This window comes from Rosa chinensis, chromosome 1, assembly GCF_002994745.2.
Source record: "Rosa chinensis cultivar Old Blush chromosome 1, RchiOBHm-V2, whole genome shotgun sequence".
Classification (NCBI taxonomy): Eukaryota; Viridiplantae; Streptophyta; class Magnoliopsida; order Rosales; family Rosaceae; genus Rosa; species Rosa chinensis.
In genome coordinates, this window is record NC_037088.1 from 16863383 (window position 1) to 16881601 (window position 18219).

Genomic DNA, 18219 nt, shown 5'->3' on the forward strand with positions numbered 1-18219 from the left:
AATTTCCCAAGACCTAAAAATGTTCCACAATCTCAATACTTTTCAAAACAATATAAATCATCATTTTTCACAATATATTGTTTTTCTAAAAGTCACAACTCAAAACAATAATATAAACCCAATCACAAATATTGCTTGCATCACAACAATTTCACCAATATATTTCAAGTAAATATACATATATATGTAGTCATTCACTCAGGAATGCCACTAATACTAACTATAGTTTGCAGTTAAATAAGTAATTAACTCTCAAAATGATAAGGTAACTCCATTCATAAATGAACATTATGTGATTACTCACCTTGAAATTCTTGCTGCATCTTCACACTATAGTTAACTTACAAAACACCCTTTGTCAAGTATCTAAGGAAAGTATGGTCTCAACTCAGTATACGAAACACAAAGTGATTAAGGTTCAAATCCCCCATTTGAACTAAAACCCGAAACTAACTCCAATGAGACGGAACTTCATCTGAGACCACGCAAAGTCTCCGGAATACTTCTGGGATCGATATGTCAAAACGATAAGTTGATCCAACGGTCGGATCCTCACAGATTGAAAATCAAGTGAATCGAAACTATGAAAAACCATAACATGTTCAAACAATCTCCAAATGTTACAAACCATATATCAAAATGCTCATATCGATGAGTATATGAAAATGGAGCAAGAAAATTCCCTAACCACGGCAAGATATATGCACCACCTTGTCAAACTCCAAACTCCAAACGAGGATGATCCAACCGTCCAAAATGAAAAGGACAGCATGAGGATCAACTTTAATACCTGGAGTTTTGGTTGATTCAACCTAGATCGCAGCTGAAAGTCAGATTAAGCTTCCCACAGAGAATCGGAGCACTACTCTACAAATTGATCAACACGACCAGTATAGATTGAAAGAGGAAGTAACGATCTACAAAATACAACGGATTTCATGTCAAACCGTCATCGAAATAAGGATTTCCGACCGGGTCAGTCACAGCCTATCTTCCAAGCGTCGATCCACCGCCATGGATGCAAATTGGAGCAAGCCACCACCATAGGGAGGACCGCAAGGAGGAGGGGACTCAATCTAGGTCAGTGTCGTCGCCAGAGAACGCCAGAAAATCGTGTCTAAAAAACCGGGTATGGGTCAAGTTTACTGGAAGCCAGAGAGAATAAAATTCTGGAATTTTTTGGAAAATTTACTAAAATGGGAAAGCAAATTCTTTTTCCGAAAATTTCCTATTTATAGTAACTTTATGAAAATAGTAGGTTTTTCCGCTTACCATAACTTCTTCATATGATCTCCGATTTATGCATGTCACATATCCACGAACTAGTATCAACGCCTTACGACTTTCAAGAAGAAAATTTTTGGAGAAACTCAACGAATAAAAAGTCAACCTTTGACCTCCTTAAAACAATGCATTCCGAGTAATTATTTATCCGAAAATAATTCCAAATCAAGAATAGCATATGAACAAAGCATAAGAATAATAATTCGTATAACTGGTCCATTATTAATTGCAAGAATTAAGTAACAAAAATCCAGGTCATCACACTTGCTCCTCGTCAGATGTGGATGGGTGATGTTAAAGGTAAGAGCTGTGGAGGTGGGAAAACTAAAAGTGTGGGTGAATTTCTAATGAAGACCTTATAATAAGAACTAAGTGAAGACTTTTAAATGAACAGTTGGATGAGAAATGTTGGGACATCCTTTCCTTTGGGACGTCATTTTATGAACTTTATATAATTTTTTCAATCTTTAATTTCCTTCAACAACATTTCTTATTTTTTGTGAAACGATATTTGAATCTCTAAATTATATAATATTAACTTATATGTGTAATATACTTTAAGGGAAGAGTTTCTAATGAGAATTTTATAATAATGACCAAGTGACGACTTTGAATCAACGGTTGGATGAGTGTTTTAAAGTTTAGTTGATATTTTAAAATTCAACATGCATGTCATCCAACCGTTCATTCAAAATTCATCACTTGGTCTTTATTATAAGATCCTCATTAGAAGCACTTCCCTAAAAATATATTATCAATATCATAAGTTAATATTATTATCAATAAATTTTGAGATTCAACTATCGTTTCACAAAAAATTAGAAATATTGTTTGAAGGAAAAAGATTTTATATATATAGGGCTTCCACTAAGGGATTCCTTTTTTTGGTCTTTTATAGGGATAGGCATTAGACCAACTTTTAGATCATATTTTCACATCTTAACCGTTCATTTTCAGGTCCTAATATATAAAGGGTGAGGCTATTGCCACCCTACAATTTTCTTTGTTCACCCTACTTGCTCATTACACCCTACAATTTAATTACAATTATTAGATTTACTTATCCAACCCATTTCTCTTTCTAAGAATATCCTCCATCATATAAAAAAAAAAAATTTGTTTAACGAAAATTTCTCATTTAATTTATATCAATTAAAAAGACGTCCTAAAATATATTAAAATTTCCTTATAAAATCATAATTTGATTTACTTCTATTTTTTTATTTTTTCCATTTAGTTTCAATGTTCGTTTATTTCAATCCATATTAAAAAATTAGTAAGTGCTACTATGAGCAATGAAAAAAATATTGATTTTTTTTTTCGTGTTTTAAATTTTTTACTTTCGGTGTTTCTAAAAGTATTATAAAGATTTTGATGAAGTTAACACTAATGGTTTTGTGAATTGAATAACAAATTAACGATGAGGACACAACAAAAAGATAAAAAAGAAAATTGTAATAAATTGAAATTTGGATGGAGAAGGTGAAGATTAACGTTATCAGAATTTTGTATTTAATTAGTTATGTATTTAGTTTTCCTTAAAGATTTAAATTTTAGAAAATTAGTGTACTTATTAGTCATTTTGCATTTGGGTAATATAGTCTTTCAATAATTCAAATATTTGTAGGGTGAACAAAGAAAATGGTAGGGTGGCAATAGCCGCACCCTATATAAATCACTTCTACAAATTTTCAGCCAAATTGGTGATCGTTAAAGCATCCAAAACTGCAATTTACACGAACGGACAGAATCTGTCAAACCGGAACCATTCGTGTTATAATGGTAAATTGCAGTTTTGGATGCCTTAACGATCATCAAATTGGCTGAAAATATGTAGAAGTGATCTATACATTAGGACCTAAAAACTGAACGGTTAAGATGTGAAAATATGATCAAAAAGTTGGTATAATGCTTATCCCTATAAAATACCAAAAAAAGGGATCCCTCACTAGAAGGGCCCTGTGTGTGTGTGTATATATATATATATATATATATATCTTTTATACGCATATGTTTTTTCATTTTTCTGATCAACCTTCACCATCAATGACATCCATTGATGCAGTTACTGTAAGTTTTACTGCCTCACTAGCATTGGCGGATGGCAACGGCGCAGTTGATATTGGAAAAATCTCTGGTGGTTATGCTAAGAGAAACTCACAATCCTATCTTCTGGGCAAAGTCTACATACACCCGTAAGCCCGTGGATGTTAGGAACATATATATGAAACCATTTATGGAGAGTTTGGGTTTCTGAAAAATCATATTCAAGAGATGCTTGAAAAGCTTTTATTCTCTTATGAAGATCGTGGTGATAAACGAAAGGTACTGAGAGATGGACCATGCAATTAATTTTGCAAAATCTCCAATGATCCTAGTGGACTATGATGGTGTGGCTCCAATCAATAAGGTACCTTTTGATTCCCTTCTCTATTGGATTACGATATCAAATATTCCACTGGTGTTTGAAGAGCCGGAAACCATTGCTTCTATTTCTTCTGTAGTAGGATATTTCTTGGAATTGGATGATAAGCTATTTAACAAGGCCATAATTAGGGGTAGGGTTAAGCATAATATTGCCAAGATCCTTGTCCTCAAGCAGGCTCTGAAACTTGCTTCAAAAGTAGAAGAAGAGATATATAAGTTTTATCTATGAAAATCTTAGCGGCAGATGCAAAGATTGTGGTTTGATTTTTCATGCTACTAATATTTGTGAATATAGCAAACTGATGGCACAGGAGGAAAACCTTGCTCCGGGTAATAAGTTCAACTCTGGTATGCAACAATTTCAAATGGGGAATGCCTCTTTTACCTATATGGCTCAAGTGGCTAAGGGTATATTAAGCTCAATGCTTTTGAATTTATAATAGATGATGCTGCCTAGCAAGGATAGAAAGCGAGCTAATGTGCCCAAGGATGTTAGCCCCAATAATGCATTAGCTCTGGTGCCTTTGGAGGATTCTACATACGTTAGTTGAGGAGCCCCTGCTTGGTAAAAGAAATAGGCGAAGTTCTCACGACTTATTTAAAGAAACAGAAGCTCAAGATATTCACTGCAAAGGCTGGGATGGTTCAGACAAAGAAGAACAATATACCAGAGTTCTACGAGAAGTTTACTGCTAAATCTTTGGGTGTAATTGAAGCACTTAAAGGTACAATTGTGCAAGTTTCTACTGCTACGTACAAAAAAGAAGAGGGATAGGCCTCTTGGTGCAAAAAATAAAGTCCCTTTAAAGGAAAAGAAAAGTAAGGCAGAAACTAGTCCTCTTCAATTAACATACCCTACTAAAGCTCCTCATCCAAATTCTAAAGGCAAGGAGAAACTTAATTAGTTGTATGTTGGTTTTAACTTACAATCTGTAGGTACAAGATTTGTACTTGGTGTGTTGGCATTCCCATACAAAACATTGAAGAAACCTACAAACTGGTCTTGGAGAAACCCTAAAGGTAATTGCATCTCATGAGTCAGCATATGCACCGAGTCCATCCTAGTTTTTAGGAAGTTTGCTTTAGGAAAGTATCTTTCTCAAAGATATTTCCCACAAAGTAAGTCACACCATTGAAATCCAACTTGATTTGGGATTTGTCAAATTGATTTAGGATTTGTTTATTTTAATTGGATATCTTTTATTAAAAGACCTTTCCTATTAGGTGTCCAATTAGGGTTAAGTTGTGATTGATGAGTATTTGTTTTCTCCTCAATATATTCAGAAAGTAGACGTTCATTTAGGCACGCCTTTGACACAAGAATTAGTGTGCTTCTTGTTTGCTTAAACAAAGGTTCCGTAAGAGTCCATGAAACGCTTGTTCCTTGTCTAAGTGTCTCATTGTTCATTCATTCATATACATTGGTTCTCTCGAGATCAGTAGAGAAGTTGTGGTTGCAAGAAGAGCGATAATTGAATATCGTTCAAGTGAAGAAAATAATCAAGGTTCAAGACAAACACCTCTTTAGTTAGTCTAGAGATTGTAGCCGAGAGGAGTGCAATTTGTGTTTGTAAAGAAATATATTCTTCACCATTAGTGGATTGATCTTTTTTTGGGTCTCAAGAGTAAGAGCCCCACATTTGTTTTTAATCTCAAATTTGAGGTTTTCACTGCGTAACCAAAGTTGTGTGTTCTGTGTGATTTTTGGTTTCTGCTCAGTAATGATTGAAATGTATCTATCGATCCTCGATACCCAGAAACACGTTTCGTCATAGTATTTTCACAATATATGGGGTTGTGTTTACACTAACTACATGAATCTCTTGAAGTACAACATTTGAGTGCATTAACAAATAGAGATTCAAACTATTTATTTTGTGTAGAAAGACTTTACATAGTCATATAGGCTCTTGAATAAGTGAGTTTCATTGTGCTAGTGAATGATACACTATTTTTCCCATTGAATGCGAACCCATGTAAGTGCCTTTATTTCCTTGAGACTAATGAAATCTTTATCTTTCATTAAATAAAACAAAAAAGTCGTGCTTGTCGTGAATAAGCATAAAATTTTGTGGATTTTTCTTTCAGTTAGAGCATTGACCTTTTTGAATAATGGAGTGTATTGAACATGATTATCTTGCCACCTCTTACTTTCGAGGTTTTAGTTCCACGTTCCCGATTATACTTTCTTTTAAGTAGTAATTAGATTGTTTCAATTGGTAAGAGCACTTTAAGAATATTTTGAAAGGCGTTTGGCACAATTAAAAATAAAAATATGAAATTGTGTGTATGAGATCCCTTTTAAAAATCATTTTAAGACATTGCTTGTATGACTCACTTTTCGATATATCGGTAAATTAATCGTTAGATTTTGAGGTCTTTATGAGTATATCACTTAAGCAATTTTTTAGCAAAATTAAAACTTGTTAAGGTATTCATAATCGTAATTTACCATTATGAACATGAATGCATGGTTCAGATTGGACATATTTTATTCATCTATTAATTTGATCTAGTTTGATATTTTAACCGATTATCTATTTGGTTGAGAAATTGCAGAAGTGATACACTCATGGATATCTAAAAATTAAACGTCAAGATGCTGAAATGTGATCAAAGAATAAGTTCCACAAGTAATTCTTTAAATGGCCAAAATAAAAAAAGATCCCGTGTGTGTGTGTGTGTGTGTGTGAGAGAGAGAGAGAGAGAGAGAGAGCTCCTCAAACTTGAATTTTGAGGATGCTATAATTTTAGCATGTAATTTAATAATTTGAACCACTCATTCTTCAGTTACATAAACAAATATAAATCTCACAAAAATAAGTCAAATTGGAAAACATTTAACCATTTGATTAACACCATGTTTGTTCTAAGTTTATCTTATAGACTACATTTGTTTACACATTTTCAGTGACCAAATGATTACGAATTTAGTTGATTTTTTATAGACACAATTCTTGCATTGGAAAAGATTAATGATTAAAATCATTGAAGTAGATTGTATACTAGCTAGTGAAAGATAATAAAAATCTTCAAATTGAAAAGTAAGAAGGTCCCACACATACTCCATGATTATTTGTTAAAACTTATACAATGCAACCACTTTCTAACAAAATACTTTCTCAATCCTAAATAGAACTATTTGTAAATTGTGAGTCCGATTCTCAGCCCTCTCTTACATAAACAATAAAAAAAACAATGATATCAAACAAGCGAAACATGTCTCAATAATTATTATTTATTTTTACTTCTTTTTTTTTAGATTAAAAATCGTTTTGTTCATTTCGGTGACTAATTTCCAAGTCTCCATAAAACTTGGACTGATTTGAGTTTAGGGTTTGCGAATTCCTTCTCGTCCGGCGGCGCTTATGGTCAGCGTTGATTCACCTTGCCGATAATGGTGCTGTCAGATGAGTATTTAAACACTATATGCCTGGGAATGAGTTTCTTGGGAGGGGTGCTTGGGTCGAGCTTTGGCTGGATGGCTTCGCGACGAGTACTAGGACAAAGTCTTGGGCGAGGTAGTCATCTGTACAAGGAGGGTCGTGCTTTTTCGAGGGACTTCCAGAACTGGCAGCATGGGTTTTGTAGGTGTTGGGCGGTGGTGCGGGGTGTTGGATCGGAGGCACTGCATCGTGGGACGCAAGTTCATTGCGGCGTGGCCTGGCTGGGCGCACGTGGGATGTTACGGTGCGGGTTGCAGTGGAACTGTACCAGATCTGTATGTGGGGCCAATGATGCTGAAGATGGAATTTGGGCTTGGGTCAAGCCAATCTTTGTTAGGCCTTGAGTTAGGCCTCTTCCTTGGGGTTGCTCTCTTGGGCTAGTGATTTGGGCTGGGGGTGTTTTAGCCCTAGGCCTATAATATGTTTTTAGTTAGTCTAATTTCAATAATCTCCTATTCTATTAGAAAGCTATATATGTATTTTGTGTGCACTCTATGTATCTCTAGCGCCTCTAGAGTAGTACCAAATGAGAGTTCCCGCTATGTCTACATATTTGAATGTCTAATGAGTGAGTCTATTTCTACGTACCACTATCTTCTTGTATATTTGTAGAAGGTAGCAGTAGAATATGTAACGGGACTTGTAATGAATATACTGACACCCGATTTTGGTTTGATTAAAATAAAAATAAAAATCTCCATAACTTATCCACCATTAGTTGTAGAAAAAATTTTACATACAAATATACAATACCCCAAATAAAAATCATTCATCACTTTGCTACATCAATTTTAAAAACTATCATATTGGTACCTCAACATTAAAACTCAAACGACTTCTAGTATTCGTCGTCTATAATGGCGTCAAATCTCTATTTTTCAAATGATAATTTTGTCTCTCCACATTTTAACTCAATTTTTTTTTCTTCAACTCAAAACCTAATTTCTTTTCAATAAAAAAAAAAACTAATTTCTTAACCTCCCACAGACTATCAGACCAAAAAAAAAAAAAACCTCCCACAAACTAACTTCGCATCGCTCTTCTTTTAGGAATTGCTTTGCTACTACAGTCCGTCAACGTTTTGTAGTAAACCCCAGAACCCTTGGATCCTTTGCAACCATGGCGAGCACCAAAGTTCAGATGATCATGACCCAGCCCTTAACTTGATGTTCAAGTTCCTCCAGAGTAAAGCTTGAATTCATATTTGGCTCTTTGAACAGAAAGACGTCAGGATTGAAGGCCGAATCATTGATTTTGATGAGTACATGAATTTGGTTTTAAACGATGCTAAAGAGGTGAGCATGAAGAAGAATACCAGAAAGACACTTGAAATGATTCTTCTTAAAGGATAACATAACTCTCAGACCCCAAAAAAAAATAAAAAAATAAAAAATTCTCCCACCACCGAAACTTCAAGAACACCATACCAACCCTCCCCTCACCAATGTAATTGATAAAAACTTCTCCATAATTCCATCAACTTTAACTCCGAAAAATTCAAATTATTCAATTCAATCCAAAATTGTAGCCCCTATCAATTTTTGGTTTGAAATTGCTGTTCTACTTTCTGGGTTTTTGGTGGCATGGATGGGGGGAGAGAAAGAGTTTTGCGAGATCAGGAAATCAATTCAATTCAATCCAAAATTGTAGCCCCCATCAATTTTTTTTTCTTTGGTTTGAAATTGCTGTTCTATTTTCTGGGTTTTTGGTGACATGGATGGGGAGAGAGCGAGAGAGAGAGAGATAGAGAGAGAGTGTGTGTGTTTTCACTGAGGGGAAGAAGAGGATTAAAGAAAAAAAAATTATTGTCAAAGAAAAAAGGAAAGAAAAACTGGGAAGATGAAAAGATGAAATTGCCCATGAAATAAATTTTTTTTTTTGAAGGGTCCATGAAATAGTTTACGTGATAACAGAATTGACTCCGTTATAGATGATAAGTACTAAAAGTGGTTCCAATTTTAATGTTGGGGTACTAAAATGATAGTTTTTTAAATTGATGTACTAAATTGATGAATGCCTCGGGATACCGTTTGTAAAAATTTCTCTTAGTATTATTATTATTTTTTTTTAAATAAAAGAAAACATTAGTGGAATTATTGAAAAAAAGTTAATAAATAATAAAAAAATAAAAAACAGAAAAGAAAAGTTGGTCTTGGGTTGTGAGTTGTGACTGGTGTCCACTCCTAGTGGAATCTGAACTGCCCCATTTGAAGCTGAACCGAAACCCCGAGAGCGACTTTGCTTGACTTGGCATTCATGTCGAATACTGGAAGGTATGAGGAAACTGCTATTATTGCTGTTGTGATCAGCGCAAGCTGCCTTATTTAAGAAGTGATCAGAAGAATGGCAATGAGTAAACTCATATACAAACATACAAGATGGTTTCAGCTCTCTCCTCTTCTCCTTCTTTTCCCCATTCATGGAGATACGATGTCTTTGTGAGCTTTAGAGGTGAGGATACACGCTACAATTTTGTAGACCATTTGTTCAGTGCTGTGCATCACAAGGGAATCAACACCTTCATAGACAGCAATGACATAAAAAGAGGACAAGAATTATCTTCAACACTTGTTGCAGCAATTGAAGAGTCAAGGATTTGTATCATTTTATTCTCTGAAAATTATGCATCCTCAAAATGGTGCTTGGATGAACTCGTCAAGATTCTTGAATGTAAACATTCAAAGCAACAGACGGTTTGGCCTATTTTTTACAAGGTGGATCCCTCCGATGTTCGAAACCAGAGAGGTGCTTATGGTCAGGCACTCGCTTATCATGAATACCGATTTCATGATAACATGCCAAAAGTGTTATGTTGGAGGGCAGCTCTTACAGAAGCAGCAAACTTGGCTGGGTGGTCATTCTTGGACGGGTAAACTAACCACTACACTTGTATCAGATGATCATATATATATTTTCATGATAGAAATACTTACAGAATATTGATATTGAGTATTGGTTACTGTCACTCATGAATAACACTTAACAGAGTATTTGCACATGACTGAAAAATATTATTACTTGTTGAGTGCCGTTTTGATTGTTACTCAAAGCAAATTTTCAAAACAAAGACCCTACTTGTCATACTATGCATATTCTCTTCATTTTTGTGTGTTTATTTACTGCCATGTCATTGATTATGTTGTGTGCTTTTAAACAAACAGGTATGAGTCTAAATTTATTCATGATATTGTTGGAGAGATTTCAGCGCAAGTACTTAACTGCACATATCTCATTGTGGCTGACTACCCAGTTGGCATGGAATCTCGGGTGTTACATGTGAATATGCTTTTAGATGTTGAAGAAAAGGATGTTCGCATGGTAGGAATATGGGGAATTGGTGGAATAGGTAAGACAACAGTTGCTAAAGCTGTTTGTAATTCCATTGTAGGTGGGTTTGAAGGTAGCTGTTTCTTGGAAAATGTTAGGGAAAACTCAATGCGAGATGGAGGCCTAGTGGAACTACAAAACACTCTACTTTTTGATATTCTAGGGGAGAAGAGATTGAAGGTGAACAATGCTGATAAAGGAATCAATGTGATAAAGAAAATGTTGAGCCATAAAAGAGTTCTCTTAGTTCTTGATGATGTGAATCATTTGGACCAGTTAAAGAAATTAGCTGGAGGGGTAGATTGGTTTGGTATAGGCAGTAGAATTGTCATCACAACAAGAGATAAACACTTGTTAACTGCTCATCAAATTAATCTGATATACAAGGTCAAGGAATTGAATTATAATCAAGCTACCGTTCTCTTCAGTTGGAATGCATTTGCAAGAAAGAGACATCAGGTTGATAAACTGATAGTCGAAACTGCACTACAATATGCTCAAGGCCTTCCATTAGCTCTTATACATCTAGGTTCCCGTCTATGTGGTAGAAGCACAGATGAATGTAAAGCTGCATTAGATTGTTATGCAAGAGTTCCAAACCAAGAGATTCAAGAAATTCTCAAGATAAGTTATAATGCATTGGAAGATCCTGTGAAGGAAGTTTTCCTTGACATTGCTTGTTTCTTTAAAGGTAAAAAGCGGAACTATGTGGTAGAAACATTAGAAAGTTGTGAACTCAATCCTAAGTATTGTATTGAAGTACTCGTCGATAATGCCATCATAAGTATTGAACGAGACAATATTTGGATGCATGACTTGATAGAAGAAATGGGTAGAGAAATAGTTCGCCAAGAGTCGCCAACTGAGCCTGGAAGACGTAGCAGACTGTGGTTTCATGAAGATGTTTACCATGTTCTAACTGAAAATACGGTAAGTATATATGTATATTTGATCAGACACTTGCGTGCTCTTTTTGGTTACAATGCTTGCATCTTTTTCAATGAATTAGTTGATTAATTTTTGGATTTCTTTTATAGGGAACAGACAATATCAAAGGCATTGTGGTAAATTTGCCCAAATCAGATGTGATATGTTTGAATGCTGAAAGCCTCTCAAAGATGAAAAATCTTAGATTATTTATAACCTGCAATTCACACTTTTCTGGAGATGTGGAATATCTGCCTAATGAGTTGAGGATCCTTGATTGGCCTGAATGTCCATTACAGTCTTTTCCATCCAATTTTAATCCAAGAAAACTTGTTAAACTCAATATGCCTTGCAGCCATATGACACGACTGGGGGAGGGATTCAAGGTACTTCAAATATTTTCAGCCATTTGTTATTTGTTGAGTACTGTTTTCTTTAGTTTGAATATGGTGATCTTGAAACTTTGATCCTTTCCTTGATTTACTTTCTTTGTTTGCTTATCTGTTTTTTTTTTTTTTTCCCTGTCTCTCAGAATTTGCAAAATGTGAAATCTATAAATTTTTGTAGCTGCAAATTCCTAAAAAGCATCCCTGACTTCTCCGGAATCCCAAACTTAGTGTACTTGAATCTAAATTACTGTGAAAGTTTAGTTGAGGTTTGGATTCCTCAAAAGGCTTGTTCACTTAAGTGCTGAGAAATGCTCTAGCCTTGAGATGTTTCCACCAAGACTCAGCTTGAGATCTCTGGAAACTTTTCTACTCGGAGGTTGTAGCAAGCTTAAGAGTTTTCCAGAAATCGTGGGGACAATGAAATCCTTAAAATGTATCACACTACCTGGCACTGCCATTAGAGAATTACCGTCGTCAATTGGATATCTCAGTGGACTTCAGGAGTTAAATCTAAATGAGTGTGTGGACCTTATGAATCTGCCATGCAGCATTTATGAATTGCAACACCTACAATATCTCTTCCTTGATTCCTGCCCAAGACTTGTTGCATTTCCGCATTTGGAAAACTCTGAAGTTTCAGGTAGTTCAGAATTACTTCCTTTGGTGCTTCCCAAGCTCTTGCGATTTAATATGGGAGGATGCAATTTATCCAAAAGTAATTTCCTGGCAACTCTGGATTGTGTGTCCACATTACAAGAACTTGATCTATCCGGAAGCAATTTTGTCAGTCTTCCTATATGCATTAGCAAATTTGTCAATTTGTTGGACCTTAACTTGTGTTGTTGCAAGAGGCTTCAGAAAATTCCACAACTTCCACCAAAGGTATGTTGGGTAGATGTGGGCGATTGCAAATCATTGGAAACGTTTCCAAAATTGTCAAACATATTGGAAAGTCGTGAGTTACAAGGTATTGAGTGGATGGACTTGTTCAATTGTCATAGATTATGTGATAATCTGCATTATGAAGTGGCACAGATGGATAATATTTTTCAGAACCAGGTCTCTTTTCTCTCTCTTTACATAGAATGTTTAATTGATGTCACACACTGTCAATATGTTCTTGATTCATGAAGTGATGCTTATTTTGTGACAGGTCTCTTCTAAATTTGGCATTATACTGCCAGGTAGTGAAGTTCCAAAATGGTTCAGCTGTCGCAAAGATCCAAATCTTATATATGAATTGCTTGTTGGCTACTCTCTAGGCTGGAGATCAGTATGTGAACTTTCCATTGGAATCCCTCCAAAATTGAAACAGAAGAACATAGGTTTGGCACTCTGTGTCGTTTTTGAATGTACAGAAAGTAATTCTGCTGATTGTTGTTTTCGAGCTCAAGTGTTAATCAATGAAGGATACAGCTGTCGTCATGACTTCCATTTCTATTCAAGGCAGACAGAGTCATCTCATGTGTGGCTCAAGTATATTCCATTAGAAATGAGGCCAATGATGAATGGACTGAGTTGGTTGCTCCCTGATATGTGTAAAGTTGAATTTTACTGCAGCGGCAACTCCGGCCTTGTATCCTTTATAAGTTGTGGGGCCCACCTAATATGCCAACAGGTTGATGATGTTATGTCTGTTGATGGCACTTATGCACAAGAGCAGTGGCTATCCTCCACTTTGGAACCAATGATTGGTCGAAGGCGCAAGCACCCATCCGCTTCAGACAATGGTTAAGATGTTGCAACATATTTCTTGCTGCCTATGCAAGGGTTCCTAAAATATGCTTGGTAGGCCTCTATTCCTTGAATCTCTTTAAAGTCCTGGAAGTTATTTCATGTAACTTTTGGAGAGTGATCTAAAGTTACCTTTGCATGTCATGGTATTGAATCACAAAACGTTCTGGAAGGGTGTAATATACCGTGCTAATTAGATTGTTTGCGAGAATGCCTTAGACACCAAAAATGCTAGGAAGAAATTCTTTGAAAAGCATAATTCATGAATTGACATTAATTTGTGGTACCTCAACTTCCAATTACTATACTTATACTGACCTCAGATGCAAGTTTTAAAATAATATAAGTTAATTAATACAAGAGAATTAATTATAGTTCCTAACAGTCTTCCTGGTGTCATATCTATTGACCACACAGACTTTAATCCTTTTTTTCTTATCTTAGGAGGAAACCTTCTGCACCAAGTGGCTGAAAGAACTGAAGAAAGGAATATCAGTTCCTTGAGAGTCCCAACATTTATTCTCAACTTGAGACTAGATGGTAGGATTCTTATGGATACTAGTTTTCCTTCAGTTTGTGAGGAGCAGCTAGAGGCCTGGAGCCAGTCTTTTTAAAACTAAACATGGTAGAATATTTTGAGCTTGCCAATAAAATTTGGGTGCAGCAAGGAAATATGCTATTTTTTGGCTCCAGTTAATTGTATTTCTTTATTTATCCCAATTCCCTTAATTATTATTTGGTTCTTTTTTGTAGCCCTGGGTAAAACGGCTTTGTGCGAGCCCTGCAGTGTTCAATGGGTTCTGGTGCCCCAGATTGGATGGTCTGAATCTTCATTCCTTCTTTTTTCATTGCTGAGAGGGACATGACTCTAGAGTCGTAGACAAAGAGATGGAACTATACAAGGCCATGAAGAAACATAAGATCAATTGGAAGCCTTGATTAGCCCCAGAGTACTGTTTGTAGGTGATTGGTTTTAAGTATTCTGTTTTTTATTTTTTTTTATTTTACAAGATTGGTTTTTACAAACGTTCTAGTCTCAGTAGGGCGGTAGGGTACTAATCTTACCATATGAATTATTTTTCATTTTAAATGACTATATGCGGCTGTTTTAATTTCATATCAGTACAGTTTTTTCTTGTTATTATTTGGTAAAGATGGCTATTGGCTCAGTTGTATTATTTTAAAGTAAATCTAATTTTTTTTGACATTTTTCCTGCTGTTTGTGTTAATTTCATGTAACACGTATTTTACATGATCGACAGAGATTGATGTTGTGGATAATTCTGCTGCTCAGTAGTGTCTAATATTTTAGAGCCAGTACTGGGGTCTGCAGTTTACTAATCCAAGCACTTTTCCTTGTTTGTTGCTGCTTTGGGCACTTCTATCTGGGGTTATATAAATTTATGCAATGCTCATGATGTTTCTCATGGAAAAAAGAAAAGGGTGAAAATGTATCTATTTTGCAGCAGAATTTTTGAAGGAAAAAGTGAAAATTTAACTCTTATCTTCTCACAAGTCATGGCATGCTGGGAATATGGGTAACTTTAGTAGACCAGGTCAAAATGTATAACAATTCTTACAAATGAAGCTGGGCTTGTCCTTTTTTGTCCTTCAAGCGGAGATCAAGTGTACATCTAATTTGATATGTTAAATATTTTATATTCTCAGAGCTTACAAGTTTTTGCCTCTGAGGTCTTAAATGTTACTGGAGTTCCCTTTGAAATGCGGAAAATACTGCATGCTGTTGCTCTGGTTTTGGAGTCTTGGATGCTTGGCAATCTTAGAACCAAAATCAACATTTATATTTTCAGAGCTTACAAGTTTTTACCTCTGGGGTCTTAAATGTTACTGGAGTTCCCTTTGAAATGCCAAAAATACTGCATGCTGTTGCTATGGTTTTGGAGTCTTGGATGCTTGGCAATCTTAGAACCAAAATCAACTCACAAGCTTTCGGTGCATAGTTTTTCCATGAACAATTCTGCAAAGCAAGCAATCGTGATGTTTAAGAGATGCTGAACACAAAACTGCAAAAACATGTTGATGCTCAGGTCAGTTCTTTCAAGTCTTTTTTGGGAATGCAACGTTCTTTTATAAGCATTCAAGAATTTTGGACCAAATCCCATATTGTATTCCAATTGACCTCTTGTGTAGCCACTCCCACAAGAAGGTCCATTTTTCTTACCCTCAACTACCTCCCATGATTTCATGCTCGTAATAATGTGTACAATTTCTTGGTCATATTCCTTCAGTTTAGCTCCACTCCACACTGTCAGGGTCAACTTTCCATTTCATAGATGCATTCTCAGCTTCTTTTTCACTCACTCTGTCCTCAAAATGGTTCTTTGGTGCCTTTCTCTGAACAGCTTCGTAACTGATAGAATTTGAAACTGCAAGCTTGGCTTCAGAGGGTATTAACTAGGTTATGTATGTTGGAGAGGAAAGATCCCACATTGGAAAAGTGACAAATAAAATATAACTTATAAATGGATGGATCTCACCCAATTGTACCGAGGCCTTTTGTGATTAAAAACCCAACACCTAACGGGTGGTTAAGTTGGGACAGTATCGGTACAATGGTGGGCCACGGGCCACGCTTGTCGCTGTTTAACATGGTATTAGAGCGGGTCTCTCTCCAATTGCATCTCCAATTGTCATGGGCCCGAATTTGGGTTCCTTATATTGCCATCGGAAAATTCCGATTGGATTGTTACCAAGTGTCCGATGTGGGCCTTGGATTGTTATATTGGCCAAGTCTTCAATATGAGACTTGTGTCCCAATTTCCAATGTGGAATTGGATTGTTAATTAATTTCACGTGCAGACCTAGAGTTAGGTTGCACGTGAGGGGGCGTGTTGGAGAGGAAAGATCCCACATTGGAAAAGTGACAAAAGAGAGAGGGTGAATATATATTAGCTAGGTTATGTATATATATAATATAGGTACACATACATGTACATGTATTTCCTGGCTTGGGCTTTTGTTGTTTTTTTCTGAAACAGAAGCCTGAATGCTTTATCTCTAGTATAGAAAATATCATATGCTGTGGAAGTGGTTCTTATGGGTTTCATGAAGGACATATAACTGAATGCATTAGGTAGTGACTCTCTCTAATGCTGTTATTTAACTTTGAAGTTTGAAGTTATTAAATCAGTTGAAAGTTTACGCCCCATTTTTATTAAAATTTGTCAAAGGTGGTATCAAAAGATGTTCTTGCTTGGCTTCATGAAATAAAGGTGTTTTCTTGCCATATGAGGTCCCTTTTTCTTCATAACAGCTTTTAGTCATATTCCAAGTATACGAGGCCTTGAAGAAGCATGAAACTTTTTCAAATTTTTGGTACTGTTAGTGTAATAGTGTGTAAGAAGGGTGATGCGGGAAGTGTGAACACAATAGTAAGAGACTCCGTCAAGCGTCGAAAGCCATATGAGATGAGCTAGAATCCACTAGCAATTACGGGCACAGCCGTAAGAAAGATAGAGAAACTTCTCTAATATTTGGGTTTTTATTGATAACTTCAATTAAAATTACAATTTAAGAGGTGCCTTATATATAGGGCACATAACATAAACCTAATTCAACTAGAAAACAAAAAGAATAATTTATTATAGACTAAAACTAGAAAACCTAATTAAACCTCATTAAATAAAAATCAGAAATAGAATCCTAGATACTAAAGAATATTACGCAAATATATAATTGGAATCCCAACCAAGATTTTGTTCGAGAATCCCGATATATCCAAAATAGTAATTTATGATTAATTCCATCATTAAGAAGCCTATTTGAATACCAATTTCGAATATTCAAATTATTCTTCTTAATGTGAAGACGCTTCTTTCTTTTCCGGATTCTTTGTTGAAATTGGCTAAAATCTCGTCCTACATCAAAGGGTGGGGAGACAGTTAACTCGTCTCCTTTATCGTTAGGCTTATAGAGATCTTTCACCTCTGCTTTGACATAATATTGGTGCTCATTGTTATGCGGCTTAGACCTAGTTCAATAGTGATTTTGCTCTTTCACTGAAGAAACTGAACTAATTAGACCGGGTAGTGGTCAGAGGTTGGATAATGGTAGAATGATGCCTCCTTTTTGAGCGTAGAAGTTGTTGAAGTGAAATGTAAACTAGTGAGATGTTAAACATCAATTTTGTTACAGTGATATACTTCCCATGTCAAGTTAGAGACATGGAACTCGGATATTATTGAACAAGTCAATTAAGTAAGAAAAGTTAGGTTACTTCTCAGATCAGTTAAAAGAGTTGAGGTTGTGTTTGGGTGTTTATCTGTGCTGTTCTGCTTTCATTTTGGTTTGGTCTCCAATCTACTGTTTACTAGTGGTTTGGTAGTGATTGGTTTGACTAGTAAATGAGCTTGTGATTCAACGAAATCCACAAACAACATTTGTTTGCAGTTTCAACTGAAAATGTATGTGTTTTTCCCTCAGGATTTTTTTTTTCTTTTTATTCGTGTCTTAATTGGTTGGGCATAGTTCTTGGCTTCTCTATAGGATTTTGCGACATAGAAGGAGGTTTATGAAGAAGTTCTCCACGTTGGTTCCGAATTATGAGCATCCGGTGTTGAACCAGTTAAGCATATCAGTGATTTGGATCTTATGAATTATATCTGTAAACTGTATTCTTAATTTTCTAGTATTTACTTGATCATTTTTGCAGATGTTGGTGTATG

At 35.6% G+C, this 18219-nt stretch overlaps 1 protein-coding gene across 2 annotated transcripts; it reads left to right on the forward strand.

The window, feature by feature from the left end:
• Positions 1-9357: 9357 nt before the first annotated feature.
• LOC112189338 (disease resistance protein RPV1-like) lies at positions 9358-14687 on the forward strand. Of its 2 annotated transcripts, XM_040514046.1 has the most exons (7): positions 9358-10026; positions 10319-11414; positions 11522-11797; positions 11944-12859; positions 12954-13588; positions 13979-14159; positions 14288-14687. In XM_040514046.1, the coding sequence occupies exons 1-4, from the start codon at positions 9536-9538 to the stop codon at positions 12103-12105; spliced, it is 2025 nt and encodes a 674-aa protein (XP_040369980.1). In that variant the 5' UTR covers positions 9358-9535; the 3' UTR covers positions 12106-12859; positions 12954-13588; positions 13979-14159; positions 14288-14687. The 2 variants fall into 2 exon arrangements, with proteins under 2 accessions (XP_040369980.1, XP_024199217.2); XM_024343449.2 differs by having other exon boundaries at positions 13979-14687.
• The last annotated feature ends 3532 nt before the right edge of the window (positions 14688-18219 follow it).